At 40.1% G+C, this 20,190-nt stretch overlaps 1 protein-coding gene across 1 annotated transcript in view; it reads left to right on the top strand.

Moving 5' to 3' along the window:
* Positions 1 to 20,190, top strand: part of LOC109043992 (cell adhesion molecule Dscam2) — a 168,404-nt gene that overhangs the window by 69,511 nt on the left and 78,703 nt on the right. Inside the window, 1 exon segment of the mRNA XM_019061421.2 lies at positions 4,881 to 5,061. Within this exon segment, the coding sequence (XP_018916966.2) occupies positions 4,881 to 5,061 (181 nt within the window).

Genomic DNA, 20,190 nt, shown 5'->3' with positions numbered 1-20,190 from the left:
TGTAAGAAAGATTTAATCCTGTTTGCAAGAATGTTTGTCTCTTAAGGTTGGGTATACTTAAGGGTCGGTTGGGGTAATTGCCACTGCCTACTTGTCACTGCCTACTTGTCACTGCCTACTTGCTACTGCCGACTAAAAGGAAGTGCCCAAGGACGTTGATACTTTGAAAATAAGTGATACTAACTACGATAATGCAAAATGCGTTTTGGATAGTGAATTTCAAGCATCTTAATACTGGAGAGTACATGCACATGCAGCATGCAACTTATCAAACTCTGCGGTAACCACAGGTTGCGTCAAAAAAATTGAAGGAGCTCTACCGTGCTCGTGCTCGTCTAAAAGAGCGATTTAAAAGAAGTACTATCCCAGTAATCATCATATTCGAGAACCGATCCCCAAGTTAATGATCATATTAATAATCAACTTCCCGTTGCGTGAACCGTTATTTACTCGAAATTTTGAAGAGAGAACATGTACCGTTTTTCTCTAGTTCAGACTCTGTTTAGTGGCTCATTCTGGATAAATGTCCCTTTAATGAACGAGGGTCAGAATTTTATAAATATATCCATCTTTGAAAGTATAATTCCTGAGTATTAATAAGGAAGGGGTCATTTCGCTTGGAGTTATAACCGGGGATATTCAACTGTATCAAATGATATCCTTGCCGCAGTATACTTTTTGAAGTAGAACGCTCAAAAATGCGCACGTATATACCTGCATAAAAGGAGAGATATCGATAAGGGCCGTTTTTGGATCCATCCTAGCTGAATTTCCGAACCTCTACGATTTTTTGCGCATTGAAGGACTATTTTTAACGAAATATATCATGATTCGGTTTAGGCTCTAATTTAAGCCTAAACATGGGTCTGAGGGGTCAATTTTAACAAAAATTCCGATTTTTCGGCATTCGACGCCAAACCCACAATTTACGTTGAAATTGACATTCAGATCCATCCAGTATTAGACCCCAAAATGATGCAAAAAATTACCAAATCATGATGAATTCCGTGAAATATAGACCTGCATTGGGTGAAAATCGTAGAATTGAGGAAATTCAGCTAAGGCAAGTCTGAAAACGGCCCTCATTCGATACCCCTCCTTTCTTATAGTATGAGAATTTGAGATAAATTTCAGATTCTCCCTATGCGCTCATCGTGATTTCAAAGTAAATTTCCTACATAAACAACTCACATCCTTGCTCTGGCATAACGACGGTGAAACTGCAAAAATGCGTATCTCCGTTCGCGGCTTTACAGATTTCCTATCGTACTTCATTTTCTATATAGGCAACTACCAATCTTCATTTTCAGAAAGTTTCAGTGATTTTTCTTCTCTTCATAAAGACTATTCTGTTGGTGGGTCTCTTTATAAATACATAAAAAAAAAAAAAAAAAAAAAAAAAAAACAAGGTACGCATATTTGCAGTTTCACCGCCGATAAGTTTGCAATAGATCGGTATTTTTCCAACAGTTTCGATGTAGATACACCTGGTTTGCTTAATGTTAATCTTCTACATAGTCCGTGATACAAGATAGGGTGCGCCTAGGAGCGTTGCGGGCGGCGTCGGTGAAGGCGTAGACGGAGGCCTACATCCTGTTGACAACATCCGGGCTCATAGAACACATTAATGATACACGAAGCAGGCGACATGTGATTTACGAATTGGCGCAGGAAACCGGTGCGAGTGTGAGTGGTGCCGCTATGAGGTTCCAGGCGCGGTCTGTCGCACGACTCGCTCACCGCTAACCGCTGCAGTGGACGCGGAATGGAGGGATGGCATGGGGCATTGCACACTTGCACAGGGGTGTGCGGGCAGGAGGGGCGGATTCCAGGGGGGAATGGGGCACATTCCCGACGAGCGATGCATGGTTTTGCGGTTGTCGCTTCCGTGTCGGGATCTTCCACCGGGTGGGACACGAGTTCTCAATCAGCACTATCCCAACCCACCGTTTTCCTTCCATCTTTCCGTCTGTCATGCGTGGAGCAATGGTCCGCTCAAGAATTACATTACGTAAGACGTTTTGAATCCCCCCCCTCCTCCTTCCATTCTAAACGTCCGTTTGACAACATCTCGACTTTTAGTTTGAATTACGTGCGACATGCTTCACCCGTCTACCCCCTCCCTCGTTTTTCAAAAAAAAATAACGAATAGTGTCTGAAAAGCAGCTGGTAAAAATGAATTTTTTGGAAAATATTTAAAAAAAATGGATAGCTTTGATGCGTTTGTACTAGAGAAGCGTTCAAAAGTTTTTTATGTAGGCGCGTTTTAAAATTCCGCAAGGAAGATGAGGACCGTTGAAGTGTAAGAACTCGCTCACCAATGTTTCAACGATCAATTTTGAGAACTCTACCCTACGGCTAAAAAAATGAACCATAGAAAAACGATTATCGTCCTCCTTGCTTTGACATCAGGATCATTAAATGGACCGCGATAAGTAGAGTGGAACCAAGGCACATCAGCTATTGCCAAATTTAAATGCGCACTTTAAAGCGTTACACCATTTTCTATTTACGTGTTAAAGGGCAGGGATATACGTCACAAAATCCATCGAGAAAATCCTAATTTCATGAACGGCCCTTATATGAACAAAACGGACAAAGGTTATTGTTTGGAGTGCCCGCCCAACACGAAAATGTTTCCAAAATATTGCAGCAACATTGTTATTATATTTCCGACAACATTGCTGCAATATTGTCACAATATTGTCACAATATTGCAGCAATGTGCTAGGGTCCTACCTAACAATATTGTTGACAACATTGTCGGGAACGTTTTGGCAACATTGTCTGCAATGTTGCCAAAATATTTCGAAAATATTGCACAAATATTGCGATCAGGGTACATATTCCATATCCGTGTGCGCGCTCTCTAGGAGACACCTTTGGTACTAATTTGCTTTCTAATGTACATATGCGTCCAGGTTGTGAATCGTAGAGTTATTACTTACCTTAAAATCCGCGCCGTCCTAGTCGGGATTAGAACCCACGCCTCGGGATGGAGTTGATCTCCGAAATCCAGTACTTTACCACCAGACCAGCCAGGCTTGATGTAGATGGGCCCGTAAATTCAATCTCTTAACTATCGCAGGCCTCTGAGTCCGTAATATGTTTGTTTATTGACGGATTCTTATAATATTTTACCAGAATTTACTATTTATTTATTATTTATTTATTATTTTTTATTTCATCCTGTAATTTATGTTTCAAATTTTTTATTAATTGTACTCAACATATTCCTATTCATGTATTTCAAATTTTCATTTTTTTTTTTTTTTTTTTTAACTCTCTCTCTCTCTCTCTCTCATTTTTTTCTTTACCAAATTACTGTTTTTATAATTGCGTCTTTTTCCAGTTTTAATTATTTGAGCATTTTTCTAGTTTGAATTTATGTCGATGTATTTATGTTATGTTATTTATTTTTTTCCCCTTCTTTTTGTCTTTTCTTTTCTCCCCCCCCCCCTTCTTTTTTCTATTATTATCAGTTGAATTTAATTTTAGGTCCGATCCGGGAGATTAATGTTGTTCTTTATTTTATGTTTTACTTCTTGAATAAAATATCTTATCTTATCTTATAAGAAAAGAACAAAAGTACCAAAAACGGCTCCTAGGGCGCGCGCACACGGTTGTATTTTGCTATTGCGAAAATCGCAAAATGAGATCGCTAACTTAACAATAATTTTGCAAATTCAGCAATTTTAAACAATTTGCTAATTCAGCACAATTAAATTGCACAATCAAATAGCTTTTTGAATTGTTATAATCGCAAAAATGTCACTAAATTCGCAATATATCTTGTGAAAAAAGCAATTTATGAGGTAGGCAAAATCGCAATATTGAGATTGCTAAAATAGCGATTGATTTTAGTAAGTTCCGCAAAATAATTGGTAAACAGAGCAAAACCATACGCTAATTTGGCAAACATTTTGAAAATCTAGCAAAAGTTTTAGCCATAATAGCATAAACTAGTGATGTTAATTTCGCAAAAGTATAGTTTGCCATTTTCGCACAATAAAATTACCACTGTTGCAAATTGTTTTGTCGTTCTTGCCACGAGGGTGGGCATTTTCGCAAAAAAAAGCAAATTGCAGAAATCGCAAACCATTTTTTGCCATTTTAGCAAATAATTTTAAATATTACAAAAATATTTATAAAATATTTTTAACATAATATTAAACAAATATTTTTAAACTAATATTTCTAAAATAATTTTAAAATATTTTTTGTTAAATATTGCAGCAACATATATTTTAAAATATTTTTGAAACATTTTTTTTACTATACACATCAACATATTTTAACAATATTGTAAATTAAATATTTTGTAAACACTGCTAGAATATTCAAACAATATTTTTGCAAAAACATTCTGAAAATGTTGTCAAAAATGTTTTTAAAATATTGAACAAATATTTAAAGAGTGTTTTTTCAACAATATTGCGACAATATTGTCTTGGAACATTGCGAAAATATTGCAGCAATATTTTGTGTTGGGCGGGTGCTCGCAAACAGATTTTCGCTCCGTGTGAAATCAGGAAAAATGTATGTAAATGACCAGAGATACTGTTCACGAAATGAACTGCATTTCGCAAAGAGGAACTGAAAGTATGAACTGCTTTAGAGGTTTTGTAACTTCTTTTATCTTGCAAAAAAAAGCTGTACATTTGAAAAGTTTTCGTTTGTGGTAATGTTGTGGCATATTGTGAATGAGATACGTATTCTATGACATTAGCCGTGAGTGTGGGAAAAAAATCTAGCCGTTTAAGTTCTTACAATTCTCTCAAAAATGCACCAATTTATCCTAAATTATCTATAGTCATTATAATTATGATATATTTATCACCTTCATTCATTCATTTATTAACTTCAATTTTTTATTGCAGATTCTTTGTGCCTGCTTCCCCACTCCAGAGGACCTTCTTTCACGGAAGAACCTCCCTCTTGGTTGGACTACTCAAATACTTTTGGTGCCATTATCAGTTGCACTGCTCAGGGCAACCCCCTTCCTGACATTCGATGGCTAGACTCTCTCAACAAACCTATCGTTTACATTCCTGGTCTCAGGTAAGCCAGATTTTCAATGACATTCACTTGTATTACTAAACATGCTATCATATTGTGACCATTCACAGGGAAAATGGAAGTTAGACTGCCATGTTCAACGATTTAGAGATTGGTGAGTTTGTTTTTTTAACCTTTCAAGAGAAGAAAATCATGTGGTTTTCACTGGATCACCGCGTATAAGTCAAACAATTCTCATACGCACTTAGGCCTCCCAAAGTGTGATTGCTTCCAATCGAACTTGTATTTTTTTCCCCTGACAAACTCAGGTTCATTTTCGCACAGCACCACCCCATTCTCACCATTGGACTCGGAAAGTAAAATGTGTTTATTTGTAAGCCTCAGTATGCTCCTCGATGCACAAATCATTATGAACGGTTATCAACTCCCTTCTCACCCAAATACATATGCATGTCGCATAAATATGTACATATATGTGCATATTAAATTGTGAACGTAATATTGAACGAGAAAATAATCAGTCTCCGATGCAGTGTTTTGAAAATCATTACTATAAGCTCTGTGACCCCTAATTTTTAATGTTTTCTCCGAGCGACAACTCACTGGTAGCATTGAGCGGACGGAGTAATGCGAGTTCACGCAGCGTGCCATAGCGCCTTCAATTTTTCAGATGCAACACGGACATCCATCAAGCACGAATAGTTGTATCTCTGCGCCGTCATCAACGCACGTCCTTTCTTTGCTCTATTCCCATATTGAGTTTGTTTCCGATGGCCTTATAATAAAAGTTTTGGGAATCTAAGGGTTAGTTATTTCCGAACATTTCAAAAGAAAATATATGTCGCAGGCAATTCATCAAATGAGCAAATGCTAAGAAAGACAGTTAAATTATTTTAATCTCCCGTCACATTCTTACGGCGCAATGATACAACTATTTGAACTCTCCGGAATGCGTGAGGTATCACGCCGCATTTGATGGCGTTTTTAAAACAGCCAAGTTCCGATACCCGGATTATCGTTTTGCATAGTTCATATTCTTTTCTTTTATTCCGTACCACTTGTTTATTTTTAATCCTCGTATAAAAACCACCCATTTGCTAAATACAATTCTAGCTGGAGCGCACTTAAGCTATGCATTCGCCACTGCAAAAATGTCAAAGGAAAACGACAAGCCCGGCGTGCATGGAGGCTATTTCAATTATTTTGACAGTTTACGAAATTTTGTTAATTTGTGGCGAAGTTTTCAATATTTTGGGAAAAATAAATAATGAAATTTACAAACTCTTTTTGCCTTTTTCTTTTTGAATGCATTTTATTTATTTAAATGTTAGAATTTTTAAAATAATTACATTTCATGCCATACTGAAAATTTTAGATAAGAGTTTGTTCAAATGCGCTAAAAATCGTCTAAAATGCTTTTATGTAAGATACCTATTTTTATACAGACTGTTTCTATCAGAAGCAATGAATTATTTTGTCCAATATTAGGAAAATATTCAGTATTTCAATCTAAGTAAAAATATTTGATCATATGCCTATGCTAAATGCTTGATTTCGCTATTTGCCTGCAACTTAGAGTCAATTAAGGGGTTGGAGAACAAGGCGCATAAATGCAGTTCTTCCAGTTTTGAGAAATGCGTGTTCGAAGTTCCAAAATTACACAGATCCTTTTGACGAAAAGAAAATTCTAACCGACTTCTTAATGTTTAAAAATTGGAATATGGGAGCGAATTTTTTACGAAATATACATCAAGGACTAGTTTTACTTGAGATCATTAATATCTTTTTTTTTTTTTTCAAAAACTGCACATATGCGCCTTGTCCTCCAAGCCCCTCCATTATTATGGGAAGAAATATTTTCGTAGAAAACATTAGACAATATACGAGTGTTCATAGGGCGTTTTTCTTCAGTCCAGCAGATTTCAGAATCGGGATGCTGGAGCGGTGACTGTTGCGAGGCGCGCAGCATTGCGGAGGAGGGGGCGGGGGAGGGAGCCCGTGGATAAATACTTGCGGGGAGGCAATAAAAGAGCGTGTCGGCGACACAAACAAGGGCCTAATTACTAATTAGCAGTGTAATCGTGGAACGGGGAACCGAGAGACTTGGCCCTTCCGTCCTCTACCCTCCCCTCAATCGATATTCTTCAACACTCGAACTTCGATTCTCTCCGTTAAAAAGCGGTGAAAATATCGATGGTTGCGGAGCGCGGTGACGCAGCGGGCATCACAGATGATTATCGCCGGAATAAATCGTCCGATTTTATTGTTCCCGCGCCGAGTTGGATTCCGGTGTTTGCGCGCTCTCTCTCTCTCGCTCTCTCTCGCTCCCCCTCTCGCTTTCGCCCTCAGGCTTCTGAGCGGGTAAATATTGAAATTTCCGCGGCCAGGATCGCAGAGGCGCGTTGCCGTTTTCCATAGGACTTCGAACGAAAATGCGGACGTCATGCCGTGTAGAAGCAAAACGGTTTAAGAACGTTTGAACGTCACCAAATGGGTCTGTTGCACTTAAGAGATGCAGACACATAAATATACTATATACGGGTCAAATCGTACGTAAATCACGTTTTACACGTCAAAAACGTCTGAAATCCATTCCTTAGCGTGCAACCTGCGTATAGTTCGTGACATACACTTTTTCAAGTTTCCCGCGTCTGCGGGCAGTTTTTGTGAAGTCACCGCCGACCGAGTTTGCTTGGAAAGAGGAATGAGAACAACTAAGCTGAGTAAACAAACGATTTCACTGACATGCTCTATGGTATGATTTAAATCGTTTCCAAGCGTTTGTTTCCTTTTGCCTTTATTTTATAAAAACAAAAGTTTTGAATGAATTTAAATCTTACGCAAGGAGATTTTACAGCAGTTCCCGAGATTGTTTGTTTATTTAAGTGAGTTCTCGCTCCGGGCAAATCTGACTGCCGGCCAACAAGAAAAACTGCCCGCATTCGCGGTAAATTTGCAAAAGCGTGTTACGAAAGCGCGCTTAGCAGTGAATTTCAGACTTTCTTAATGCGGTTGCTTGGAATTTGAAACTGAAAATCGACGGTCAAAGTGCGAAACCACGTATCTACATTGCGGTGTTCCAAAATGTCCGCTCCTATTGTATTTTTTCGGAAAATGACAAGCCAACTTGATAGCTTGAACATTAGGTAGAATATTCTGCTTACAGAGGAGAAAAATTCAAGTAGTGGTACATGACTATAGTTTGCCTAAGAAAAAATAAAGTATGACAGGAGGTCTCCAACGTCGCAAACGGAGGTATGTGGTCTCACACATTGGCCATCGAATTGCCACTGACTTTTTCTCTGATCATAGGAAAAAAATCAATAAAATATTTCTCGTATTTTTCCATGATCCAAGTTAGAATACTTAATGCTCTCCTCAGGTATGAGCATTTCATCGGCAGAAATTTGGCAACATTCCGTGCTCAAACGGTGTTTTTCAATGCTGCCGTGCTAAGGAAAAACGCCGTATGAGCCTTCAGACCATGCCAGATTTACTTCAATATAAACCGAATTTTTTTTGGAACATTGCGAACATTTTTCTTCCAATTTTTCAGGTAATTTTTTTCGCATTTTTATCTAAAATATCTGAAAATTTCATGTAGAGATATGAATAACTTTTCTCAGAAATACTTGTTTTATACGGAGAAATTTGGCAACTCTCGAATGTTCATACGGCGTTCTTCCTTAGCACGGCGGAGCACGCAGGATTTTGAGCCCAGGTGGCAGCACTGTTGTCGCCAGCTCACCCGTCAATCTGGCGAATCCGGCCCGATTATGCTCTGTGTCTATTGTGCAGCGAGAACGGCAAAGGCCTGCTCGCATCTCGGTTCCGTCGAGCTGCATGCTCGCTTGCGGGCTCATTCATTAACCTTTGACCCACTCCGATTCCAAGGAGGAAAGCCCTTGCATAATTGATCGATCTAGATTAAGGGAATCCGAATTGAAAGAGGGTAGTGGTGGGTACTCAATTACTTACACGGTCAGAATACGATTAGCGCGTGGCAGAAGCGGGGCGGACAGAATCAAAATTGTCCGGGGAGCAGTGCGGTGCCCACTGAAAAGGGGTCAGAGGGCCCCTTTTGATAACAGCTGGGAAAGATTTAAAAAAGGTGGTCCTGAGGGGCTCTGTGAGATTTCTACAAAAATACTGAATGAGGCCCCCCATTTTTCCATAAGAGGCCCTGTTCTCGCCAAAAAAGTCACCGCCAGCTGGGACAGGCTAGGTCGCGGTTGTGGGGGTTGCCATGGTTTTAGAAAGGAGAGTTTTGTTGATAGATAAAAAAGTATTGTCCTGGAAAAAGTCTCTGAAAAGTGTCTATACTAAAGGTCTTTTGTTTTGTTCATTCTGATTTTGTCCCTGTGATTAAACCAATTACCCTTCATCCCAAAGCGAGTAAACGTCTTGCGCCCTTTCAGAACCCTTCAGCCCTGTGTTTAGGGGGCGATAACCCTCTGGCCTTCTGGGATGAAATGGGACCGTCCCTAAATTTCGCAACACTCTAAGGAGGAACTAACGAGGGGACTCGAGGAGATTGTTACGGAATTTCGTTTTTACATGTTAAAGGATAGGAGTCTTCGTAACAAAAGCGTTACAAGGAGAAGGAGATCAAAAATGAAGAAAAAGTGCGTTTCGTAATTTAGGGACGGCCCCAAAAACGGACTGCTAGGCGAATTAAGAATGAAAATACTGCAAGACAAATTTCACGCATGATACGAGGAAAATGTTGAAATTGTTTAAACTTAACTCATAATTGATGATTGCTAGCGCTTATCAACGGTGAAACTATCATTGAAAAAATCAAAAGAATTTTATCTAGGTTTTATCTGGATGCTGCCATTGATTATCTTTTATCAAATAAGTGCGGCCCCAGTTTGATTTATTTTCCCATTTTGTGACAACCTCTGCAATTGATTATTATTATGAATTTTATTTTATTTTTAAATTACGTATCTCGTTTGCGATATTTCAATATCTTCACTCCAATTATATTGCTTTAAAGGGGAAAAACTCAACATAATTCTTTGAAATTTTTTTGCAGACTTCTCTCGCACAGAGAGGAAAAATCACGAAAGTTTTTTTGAGAATTGCATTAATGAACCAACACATATTGTTGCTGTCATCAATGCTTCGTTTGAACCTCAAGGCGTATAGTTTCAAGATGCTCCTTGAAACCCCCTTGACTCGATGTCTCCTTTACATTATCCTCTAGAGGCTATATTTTTGTAATTTCACTTTATATTTTTGATTTTTCGCCCTGTGACGGGGCTTCGGCCTCAGTACCAAGAAATGCTCGACTCCGCGCGTTTGAATAATCAAACAGTGCGGTCGGCGTGGAACGCGCATTAGCGCCTACAAGACTACAGAAATACTTCACGCATTGCGCCAAAAACGCCACGGTGCGGTGCCGCAGTCGTGCGTGACACACATATCAGCGCCTACAAGACTGTAGGGATACTTCACACATTATGCGCACTGCACAGTGCGCGCTTTAATCGTTGAATATTCGTAATCTCTCGAATCTGCTGCTCAAACATGTTGACGGAAACAAACATATTGTTTGGCAAATTGATAACGTTGAGTTTTGAAATTGAAAATGGTCCCATCGATTTTTTGACCTTAGAAGTCAACATAATTTCTACCGGTGGTGAATGTGGTGATTACTGGAAGTTGACAGCACTGCTTTTTTTTCAAATTCATCATATGTAATCAATATCAGGTGAGAAGGTCTGCCTAAAAATATAGAGTGTTTTACATTATAAACGAACTTACTCCGTTGTTGTCAATTTGCGAGATTCGCCACGAATTTCTAAGAGCGCGATTAAAATGACCCTCCTATTTAGAGTTAGACGTCGTAGCAAAATATCAATTCGTAAGGAAAGTGATCACATTCAATTGCCTCATGTTTTTCACCCTCTCATCCGTTAAAGCAGTGACATCCCTCAACAGAGAGATAAATAATGAAGGTTTTTGAAGTTTTGACCAGTCGTCATGGCAACCGCGCTGAGGGGCAAGTTCTCATCGTCATCCTCAAAGTATTCCGAAACTCGTGGAAAATTACGATAAACTTTCCACCATTCGTGTAATAATTCAAAGGTTTTAGTGTGTCGTCTGTTTAACGCAAGATAAATGAATTTTCGCACTTCCAATTTATGTCTTTGAGCACCTGTGCGGAGGAAATAATGAAAGCAAGCGGGAATCAAGCGCTCGAGCGAATCTTCTAGTTACAAAGGAACTAGAATGTAAGGAAAGTTTGTACTGCTCCATGCTAGAGTTATTTCCTTTACCCAGCGCAATTTCAGGAAAACTGGAAAATTTGCATTTGATTGCTACCAACGGGCCCCTTGTCCCTGTACTTTATTTGGACGTATTATGTGCGAAGAGTAACCACATGAAAATGGATGGTACCCTCAATAGTTCTTTACACGGTGTCTGTCAAACAGAGTTCTTTCTTGGTTCCTGCAGTGGTCAAATAATTTTATCGCTTTAATTCACTTTTACTCATAGAGATTTTCTCTTAATCATATCAGGCGTCATGTGCGACATAAAAGGACCCTATATCCTATCTCTTAGTCGGTGAACTTTGGACCTAGGGTTATGTTATATAGTTTAGATTAAAGCTATTGAAAATCGGAAGGTCGAATAATTATAGCACCCATACGGGGAGAGTACGAACATGTCAAAATATGGAGCTCTTACGGCCCAAAAGAGCAGCCAACCTTCTAATACGAAAAACACTAGAGAAACGCCGCTGCTAATATAGTCACATTTTCACATTTTAATAGCAAACCAAATTGACCAAAAATGTTTATAAAGGAGCGTCTTTCCGCAAAAATTAGCAAATTTATGCAAAAAGTAAGTCAAATACGCGCTTTACAAACTACGAGTCGTAACAATTGTAGGACAATTTGAACAATTCTGGATGATTTGATTTCGCAGGTTGACTGCTTTTTTGGGCCCTAAAAGCTCCATGACTTCATAATTACCGACATGTCCGCACTTTCCCTTATAGGCACTCTCAGTCGCATATCGCACGAATCACATAGCCTGTAAATCAATATATTGTTCCGCTCTCTGAACTTTTTTCCCCATGGGCACAATTGGACTGCGTTAAACAGAAAGGAACCAAGCCACATCAGTCATTGCCAAATTTAATTGGGCAATTTAATTTTTACCTGAAAACGGTTCTGCGGATTTTCGTGCAAATTGCAGTGAAAATTCTCCATAGTTTGAAGCGAATTCCTTAAAAATTTCAAAGGGATCCGCACAAACAGGCTCTCGTAAAAAATTGTATTGCCCAGTTAAATTTGGCAATGGATGATGTGGCTTGGTTCCTTTCTGTTTAACACGGTTCAATTGTCAGATTGTGGGATAAAATGTGACTTTACATGGGCTTAAATCCGAGGAGTCCGTATTTTTCAGCACAATCTGGCAATTATGCCGCGGGGTCCCCGCTGAGTTCACATCGGCAACGAGGGATGGCGCGGGAGGCCCGGCGAACAATGTCCCCGATCACAAGCGGAAGCGACGGGAAACGCCGAACTATTAACTTGAGGAGATAATTCCAGGAAACGAACTCGGGACGGCATAAAAACCCTGTTGAATCTTTAATCATCCCTGCCGGGCATCGGGACCAGGACCACTGTCTGGGCTCGACAAAAACGCGCCACGATTTCATTAGCCGAAACTCCAGTCGTAAAATGAAAAGAGCGCAAAAACCCCGTTGATTATTTTTACGAGTGGGGGCCCCGGTACCAGCCCTGCTCCCCCCCCCCTCCCGGCGCTGACTGCGAATTATTAAACCAGGCTCGCGGATTTTCGCGAGACACTGAGGAGCCGAGAAGGAGGCGGGTCCGAGCGCATTAAACGAACATATTAACACCATTAGTGGCTAGGTGGTGAGCGGCTGAGGTCCCACCCGTTTAAACTCATTATCGCCGAGAAATTCACCCCCTCGCCCACCTCCCGCCACCCCTGCTTTCCCAGACGCGGCTGCGAACTTTTAACACCCCTCGCGTGATGATAACTGATCGTCATTTTTTCGGGGAAGCCCCACTCGTGCAGGGGTCTGGAAGTTGATGCATTTCTTCACTTCCTTCCACTAAACAGAAACTGCTGAGTGGTCTAGACGGTGGGCTGATTATTAAAGCGTTATCAACTGATCCTGCTCCTTGATTGTGTTGAATCGTTATCCAACAACCTTGATCGATTAATAGCATTGCTAGGATAGGATGTATCCACCACCTGCGTGCTGATTGTTGAAATTGATGGACAAAGCGATAGAAAAAGAAGACAAATAGGATTTTGAGCGATCCAATTGGTGGGAACGGGTGGTTGCATTGGACAAAGGAGGTAGGTAATAGACGAACTAACAGCAACCCACGTGAGACCCTTCAGTTAGTTCATCTTTTTCTCCCTCAGTCTATCAGAACCACCCATTTCAACCAATAGGATCGCTCCATACTCCCTATGTCTTCTTTGCCAATCGCTTTGTCTATCAACTTCAAAAATCAGCCCGCAGGTCGATAACGATTCCACAATCGGCAAAAAGATTAAGTTCCACAAAGTTAAAAGCCCGAATTAAAATTATGCAGGCCTCACCTCGTATTTGCTCATACGGACTTTTGTGCATTCTCTGCTGTTTAGGGGTTCTTCTTTTTCCCTCAATATAACTTTTTTTATCCAAGCTCTTTTTATCTTTCGTAAAGAAATTTAATTTTTTAAACTAGAGGAAAGGACATTTTTGAGAGATTGAAATATTCCGCGAACCTGGAACGATCTCAGATTGTGCCACAAAACGCCACCCTCCCCGGAGTGAGGGATATAACTCTAAGAGCAAATGTCACCGTGGTTTTATTTTCGCTGATAAACCAACGCAAAATACTATCAAATGTAAAGTAAAAAGAAAAAGCTTTTAGACGAAAGTCATTCTTGACGCCTTTAGTGGACTTTTAGTGACTCTTTTTTTTCGTAACTTGAGATTGTCTTCGTAAGTAACTCAAATCACCGTCAAGGCATCTCTGAGAGAACAGCATTCATGCTGCCGTGCTTCAGTAAAACACCGTATGAACACTCAATGGTTGCTAAATTTCTCCGGGAAAAATAATTATTTTCAAGAAAAATTGTAGAATTATTTTTTAGGTATCATTTATAAGTATTTCAGGTTGGGTTGAGAATTAAATCCTGCAAAGAAGTATACAAAATATACATGAATTTCCACAAAATTTTGTCGTTTCTTGTCCTTATTTAATTCCTAATACGCCCTGGAGAGTGCAAAAGCTTGAAAACGATTGAAATTATGAGCAAAACATTTTTTTGACCCAGTGGGTGACCATCGAATTGTTTGTCTCTTGTTAACACAAATATCACATACGATTGTGCGCTGGCCACCGTGATTTGTATGCTAATTCGTTTATCTGCAAGTTAAATTGTTATAAAAATTCTCTTGCTTGTCCATCTGCCTGATACCGCTATTTAGTTTTTCTTTTCTATTTGTCTTGTTGCTCTAAAGATGGCCCTGAGAGGCCGAAAAGGCCTTTAGCATGTAACCATTGTAGCCATGCATATGAGTAAATAACTTTTAATAAAAATGTATAGAGCCAAGATTCTTCTTTCGTAATCATGTTATTTTCAGTTATTAAGTAAGAATCCTACTTTTAAGGACGTTTTACTTTAACAAACATCAGTGGAAAATGAGAGGAGATAGCGATTTGACTGCCGCATGAGTAGGTACATCATTGCCATCATTTTCCCGGCATTCCGACGCGTTTGAAATTCATTCGAGTGTTTGGACTTATTTTAAAGCGGGCTTTTCTGGGAGTTTTGCTCCAAAAATATGCAATAAATCATTTCGTAATCTACTCATTTGGTACTTCCAGAATATTAAATAAAAAACAAAAGGTTCAGTGACCCATCGCAGTGCCATATTGAGCCGGATAAAAAGTTCGAGCCCACTGAAAGTTGAAAGCTGGCCGAAAGCTCGGCAACCTGGAGCTTTCCACCGGGAGCAGTACGTAGTGGAGGAGGAGGGGGAGGGGATTATAATAAGAACGGGTCTCCTGGGCAACCTATTAATCAGTGCTTTCCGGGGAGTTCGACTTGGACCGCAGATCAATTGATTGATAACGATCGTGTATGCTGGGGATGATTTCGCCGCGTCGCGACGCCCTGTCTAACCGCACTTGGGCGTCGTCGATTCAGAGTGAATTACAATTGTATCTGGATTATCTGCATTACTCCGTCTGCTGTCTATTAAACTGGCGGGAAGCGTGGATAGGTAAGATTAGATCCCCTCTCCCCCCCCCCCCCCGCCGCCGATAAGATGTCAGCGAGTGTGTCTGCGGGCGCATTCGGTGGACTTCGTTGACTGGGCCGAAAATGTTCATTTATAGGTATGGAGGCTACGTCATTCTTGCGATATCAAGAACAAAAATAGAACTCTACCAAGAACTTGAATCCCACTTCATCAATAACAAAATCTCATGCTAAAGTACCCTTTTACTAAGCGGTGGCTGTTTGTCTAACACGACTAAGGCCAAATGAGTGCGCAAGCTCTGAAAAAAAAAAAAAAAAAATCATCTTAAGGTAATTCTATGACCGTATGGGGGACTGTACTCAGTACTGTCACAGGTTTAGCAATCCTGCGAACCTCAGCTGGTAGCCCCTGCCTCAAAGGGAGGTGGAGATGGTCACCGGCTTCATGGCGTATGAACCACTTATCAGAGGGGCAGACAGGGCTCATAGCTGTAGTGAAAGCAGCCTGTCTAGAAGACGGTACTCCAAAATCAAACCATGGTCCTCCAGGTTGGGGGTTGGGGCATCGGGCTAACTCCCCGATACCCGGAAAAAAATTAATGTTAAAAAGCCTAATAAAGATAGCCTCGGGGTAATTCTATGCTCGCCATATTTTTTGTGTGTTCAATGAAGGACCCCGCACACCCCTTATGGGAATGTGTACCACGATCGATTTCCAATTCTCTATATGAGTGCTGATCAAAAATCAACATTGCGCCAACTTTCTACGAGACACCGGTTTCGCAGTATTTCTCGCAATCCGTGGTGGAAGTTTCGATAGTTACTTGAGTGAGTGAGGCCAGTTTGGCGACTTAATTACGAAAGCCAAAACGGGTGATAGGCGAGGAAAAGAGTGAGAGAGACAAAGAATCTGATTTGGACGATGAAACGAAAAGTTATGCGGGATCCGAGATGCGACTGCCAGGTTTTTCTCGTTTTCAGCAAGTGCTGAAAGATAGATGTCGCTGCGCTGGCCTCACTTTTTCAAGTGATTATTGAAACTTCCTTCGCGAGTTTTGAAAAATACTGCGAAAACGGAGCCTCGTAGGAAGTTGGCACGATGATGACTTTTGATCAGCATCCAAAGGACGATTTCAACGAAATTAAAAATTGGAAATCGATCATGGTACGCATCCCCATGAGGAGTGTGTGGGGTCCTTCGTGTGGAGAAAATTGCCAATCAAGCATCATTCAGGGAAAAGTAGCGTTGACCACCAAATTTTACTTTTACCTCGCCTGATTACATTCCTTATTTTAGTGGGAAGCTTTTTGAAATATACTGCCGGTGGCTGTATCTCTGGGTTGTAACAGACTCATTATAACTGGGCGAAGGATCAACTTTGGGCTGAAATGAAGCGGGCGCGACCCGAGTGGATGACGAGGGCGCTGAGAGCTGCCGGGCGTCGAGGGACTCGGAAAGTGGGATTTATTAAATTACATTTACTACTCGTGTCCGGTGATTGATGAGCTCCCAATCATATTCAGATATCCACCGAAATAATGCTCCAATGAGTATCAGCTCGCACACGCATCAAGCAGTATAAATAAAAACTTCCATTATGATGGATTCTCGTTTCTCTCTCACAACAGAAGGCTCCGCACGTCGTCATGGGTTGCTCCCATTAGACGCATTGATGTTAAAATCAACTATGCACAAATTTATTTAACAAAAAGCAACTATGAAATACTCAAATCTTATGTGCGTATCTCCTGTGAATTTAATTCATTTGAAAAGAGTTCCCTTCGGCTTAAGAACGTCCATAGTTGGACCGCGTTAAGCAGATACACTGGAAAAAAAATTGGTAGACTTTACCATTCTTTCATTCTGTATTTCACACAGCGTCAATTCAGAGTCAATTCTGACAGAAGGAAGGTAAACGTTACTATATACTGGTACAGGTGACCGTTATTCCTCTGGCAAAATCGACTTTAAATTCACGCTATGTGCCCTGGTAGAAATTGGCGATAGGATCTGCGTTTCAAAATACCACAGGAGTTCTTGTAGCCGACTAAAGAATGCTATTGAAAATCATATAGCTGGCTGTAGAAAGCGGAGCAAATCATATAGCCGGGCTATACGATGCTATAAAAAAGTATACAGTCGGACTATAGTTTCTATCGCCGGGCCTTACACTTTATCGCCATTGGCTATAAAAGGCTATAGGAAATTGTGTAGAAATTCGTGTGCTTTGGAAATCATTAAGTTTGATACAGAACTACCTTAATATTTACAAAACACACATTATATTTTCCTTGAAAACATATTTTTTTTTTTCATCAATGAGAATAATACATGCAGAGTGTGCAAACATTTCAAAATCATGAGTTGAAAAACGCTGACTCCGCGAGATTAAATATTAGAGCCTAACACAGGCGGAGCGGCGACGAACTGGCGCCTACAAACCTAACAGGGATACTTCACGCATTGCGCAATGCGTGAAGTATCCCTGTTAGGTTTGTAGGCGCCCATGCGCGTCTCGCGCTCTCTGCCCACCCGCTGCGCCGCAGCGTGCATGCCACGGCGTCTGAAGCAACTATTTCACACCAGAGGTATTGCACAGTATCATAAGAAATTGACGTCGCTCCAACATATTAAGAATGACAAGTATCCTTCAAAAGTACGGAGCTTTCCTCGCAAAATAAATCAAGATACTACGGCACAAAAAGAGAGCGGTTGTCCAAAAACTGACTAAGTCCTCGTGTCCGTATTTAGTAACGTTTAGCATAAACTTTATCGTCTGGCTGTTGCTTAATCGCCATCGGCTATGAAAGGCTATAAGAAATTGTACAGCCGGCTACAGAAGCTATTGGAAATCTTACAGCCGGCTTTAGGTCTGTAGTATTTTGGAACACACGTTCTGCTGCGAATTTTTACCAGGGTGAAATACAGCGTGGGGGAATGGTAAATTCTACCGATCTTTTTTTTCAGTGTAGAAAGGAAGCCACATCAGCTAATGCTGAATTTGATTAGGCAGTAATTTTTTACGTAAAAACGGTTGTGAGGGTTTTTTTTGCAAATTTCATTTATTTTTTGCATTGTGCGACGAAGCAAATTCCTTAAAATTCAAAAAAATCCGTACAACGTTCTCTTAAAAAAATTAAATTGCCCAGTTAAATGGCAATGACTGATGTTGCTTTGTTCCTTTCTTGTAAACATGGTCCAGTTGAAACTCTTACCACTCGATCAAGAGTAAGGAATAAGTGTTATCAGTGTCCAATGTCCATTAATGAAAATCCACAAGCAACCCCTGAGATTATCACATGCCATGTCGTTCATTATTTTACTTGTGAATTCGGTTGTCTCACCGGAAGTTTCTGTTCTTAATTAGAAAAAACATTAGCTCCTTAAAAATCGTTGCCAGGCAAATGTTAAATACAGCAAATTTTGAGATACGTAATGAAGGAATATACGTATGATCAGAAAATTTGCAATAGTACGAAAACTGACACCACTTCCAAGAAAGTTGAAATTAGTAAATTTTATGCCTCCTCCTCTGAAAAGTAGGAAACACTGTAACCAGCTCCTAGAAATGGTAATAATCAACTAAAATTATTCTGAAAATTAAAAATTAATTTATCAATTAATTAATTAATTAATTAGATAAGCACAAAAATTTTAGCGAACACATTTTACACAGGTCCAGAGTAATTATAGAGGCTTTTTCGCCTCGCAGTTATGGTTAAAACGAGTTGGTACACAGCTCAATTTTGAATGACTCCGACGAGGTGATTTCATGGCTGTAGCATCGAGTCCCAAAGTTGCGATGACGCTGAAAACTTTTCTATAACAGTGTTACGTTCCAGGAATAGCTTCACATCAACCCCATCGAAACCTAACGAATCAAATTAAGCAGCAACTATCAAATGATGATGGCGGTTTCGGTCCCGAGATGACCCGAACCAAGCTCGCCCTCAGGATATTTGTTCATTTTAACCTTATGCCGCCTTTGCCAAGTCTCCTTCGAAAACGATTTCATAGAGCACTGGACAGCACTTGTCAAGTATTCCGTAAGCATACTTACTTAGAAGGGAGAGGAGGTTCGCCTGCCCTACTGGGTCTTATGAGTGGCGGGGGGGGGGGGGCAGTTTGACGTAAGCCTACCACTTTTCACAACAAATTATTATTTCTTCGTGAAAATAATTATTTCAGCTATATTTTTCAGGCTCCTTCGTTTATTTTCTGAAAAACTGGAAGGAGGGTCCAAGTCAACCATAGATACGTAAATCAAAATGGGGGTTGTATTAGGGGTGCTTTTCAAGAGTAGGAGCGTCAAAAAGTCGGCCGAAATTATAAATTTAAAAGGGCCCCTATGAATAAAGGCAGAACAAGAAAGATCCTAAATCAGCCTGTAGATGAGAAGTTATCATTTTACATCAAAATTGGTCAACTCAAGCTTCACGATCACACAAAAACCCACATCGTCGTGTAAGTCGAATAGGACACATAAGACTCATCTAATGCTTGGTAAAAAGATTGAGTCGGTGCGGGCCGGATATTATATTTGAGAAGCTCCAAATTTCTTCTCATACTTACTATTCATTATTTTATTTACTCATTTTTCCAGGCTAGATTATATGCTTACATATTTCTAGATATATTGTCTACATTCGGTTGTCAAGAGGAAAGCATACTTACTCACAAATATATTAATACAATGGCCACTTTCACCAAGAAGGGGCAGTGCATCAAATAATGTCTGACTCTCATATTTGACTTTTTTTGCCATACTTATTTTTGAAGACTCTAGATATTTATTTTCATGTTTTATTGGTTATCAGTAGGTCAAATGCTTTGAAAGATCCCGCCTACTTCGAAATTTTAAATAATGTTCTTTGTTATTTATCGCCCCGAAGATGTTTCCGGACTGCACAGCAGCC

This window comes from Bemisia tabaci, chromosome 1 (genome assembly GCF_918797505.1).
Source record: "Bemisia tabaci chromosome 1, PGI_BMITA_v3".
Lineage (NCBI taxonomy): Eukaryota > Metazoa > Arthropoda > Insecta > Hemiptera > Aleyrodidae > Bemisia > Bemisia tabaci.
Note: the sequence above shows the minus strand (reverse complement) of the source record. Positions and strands in the feature narration are given on the sequence as shown.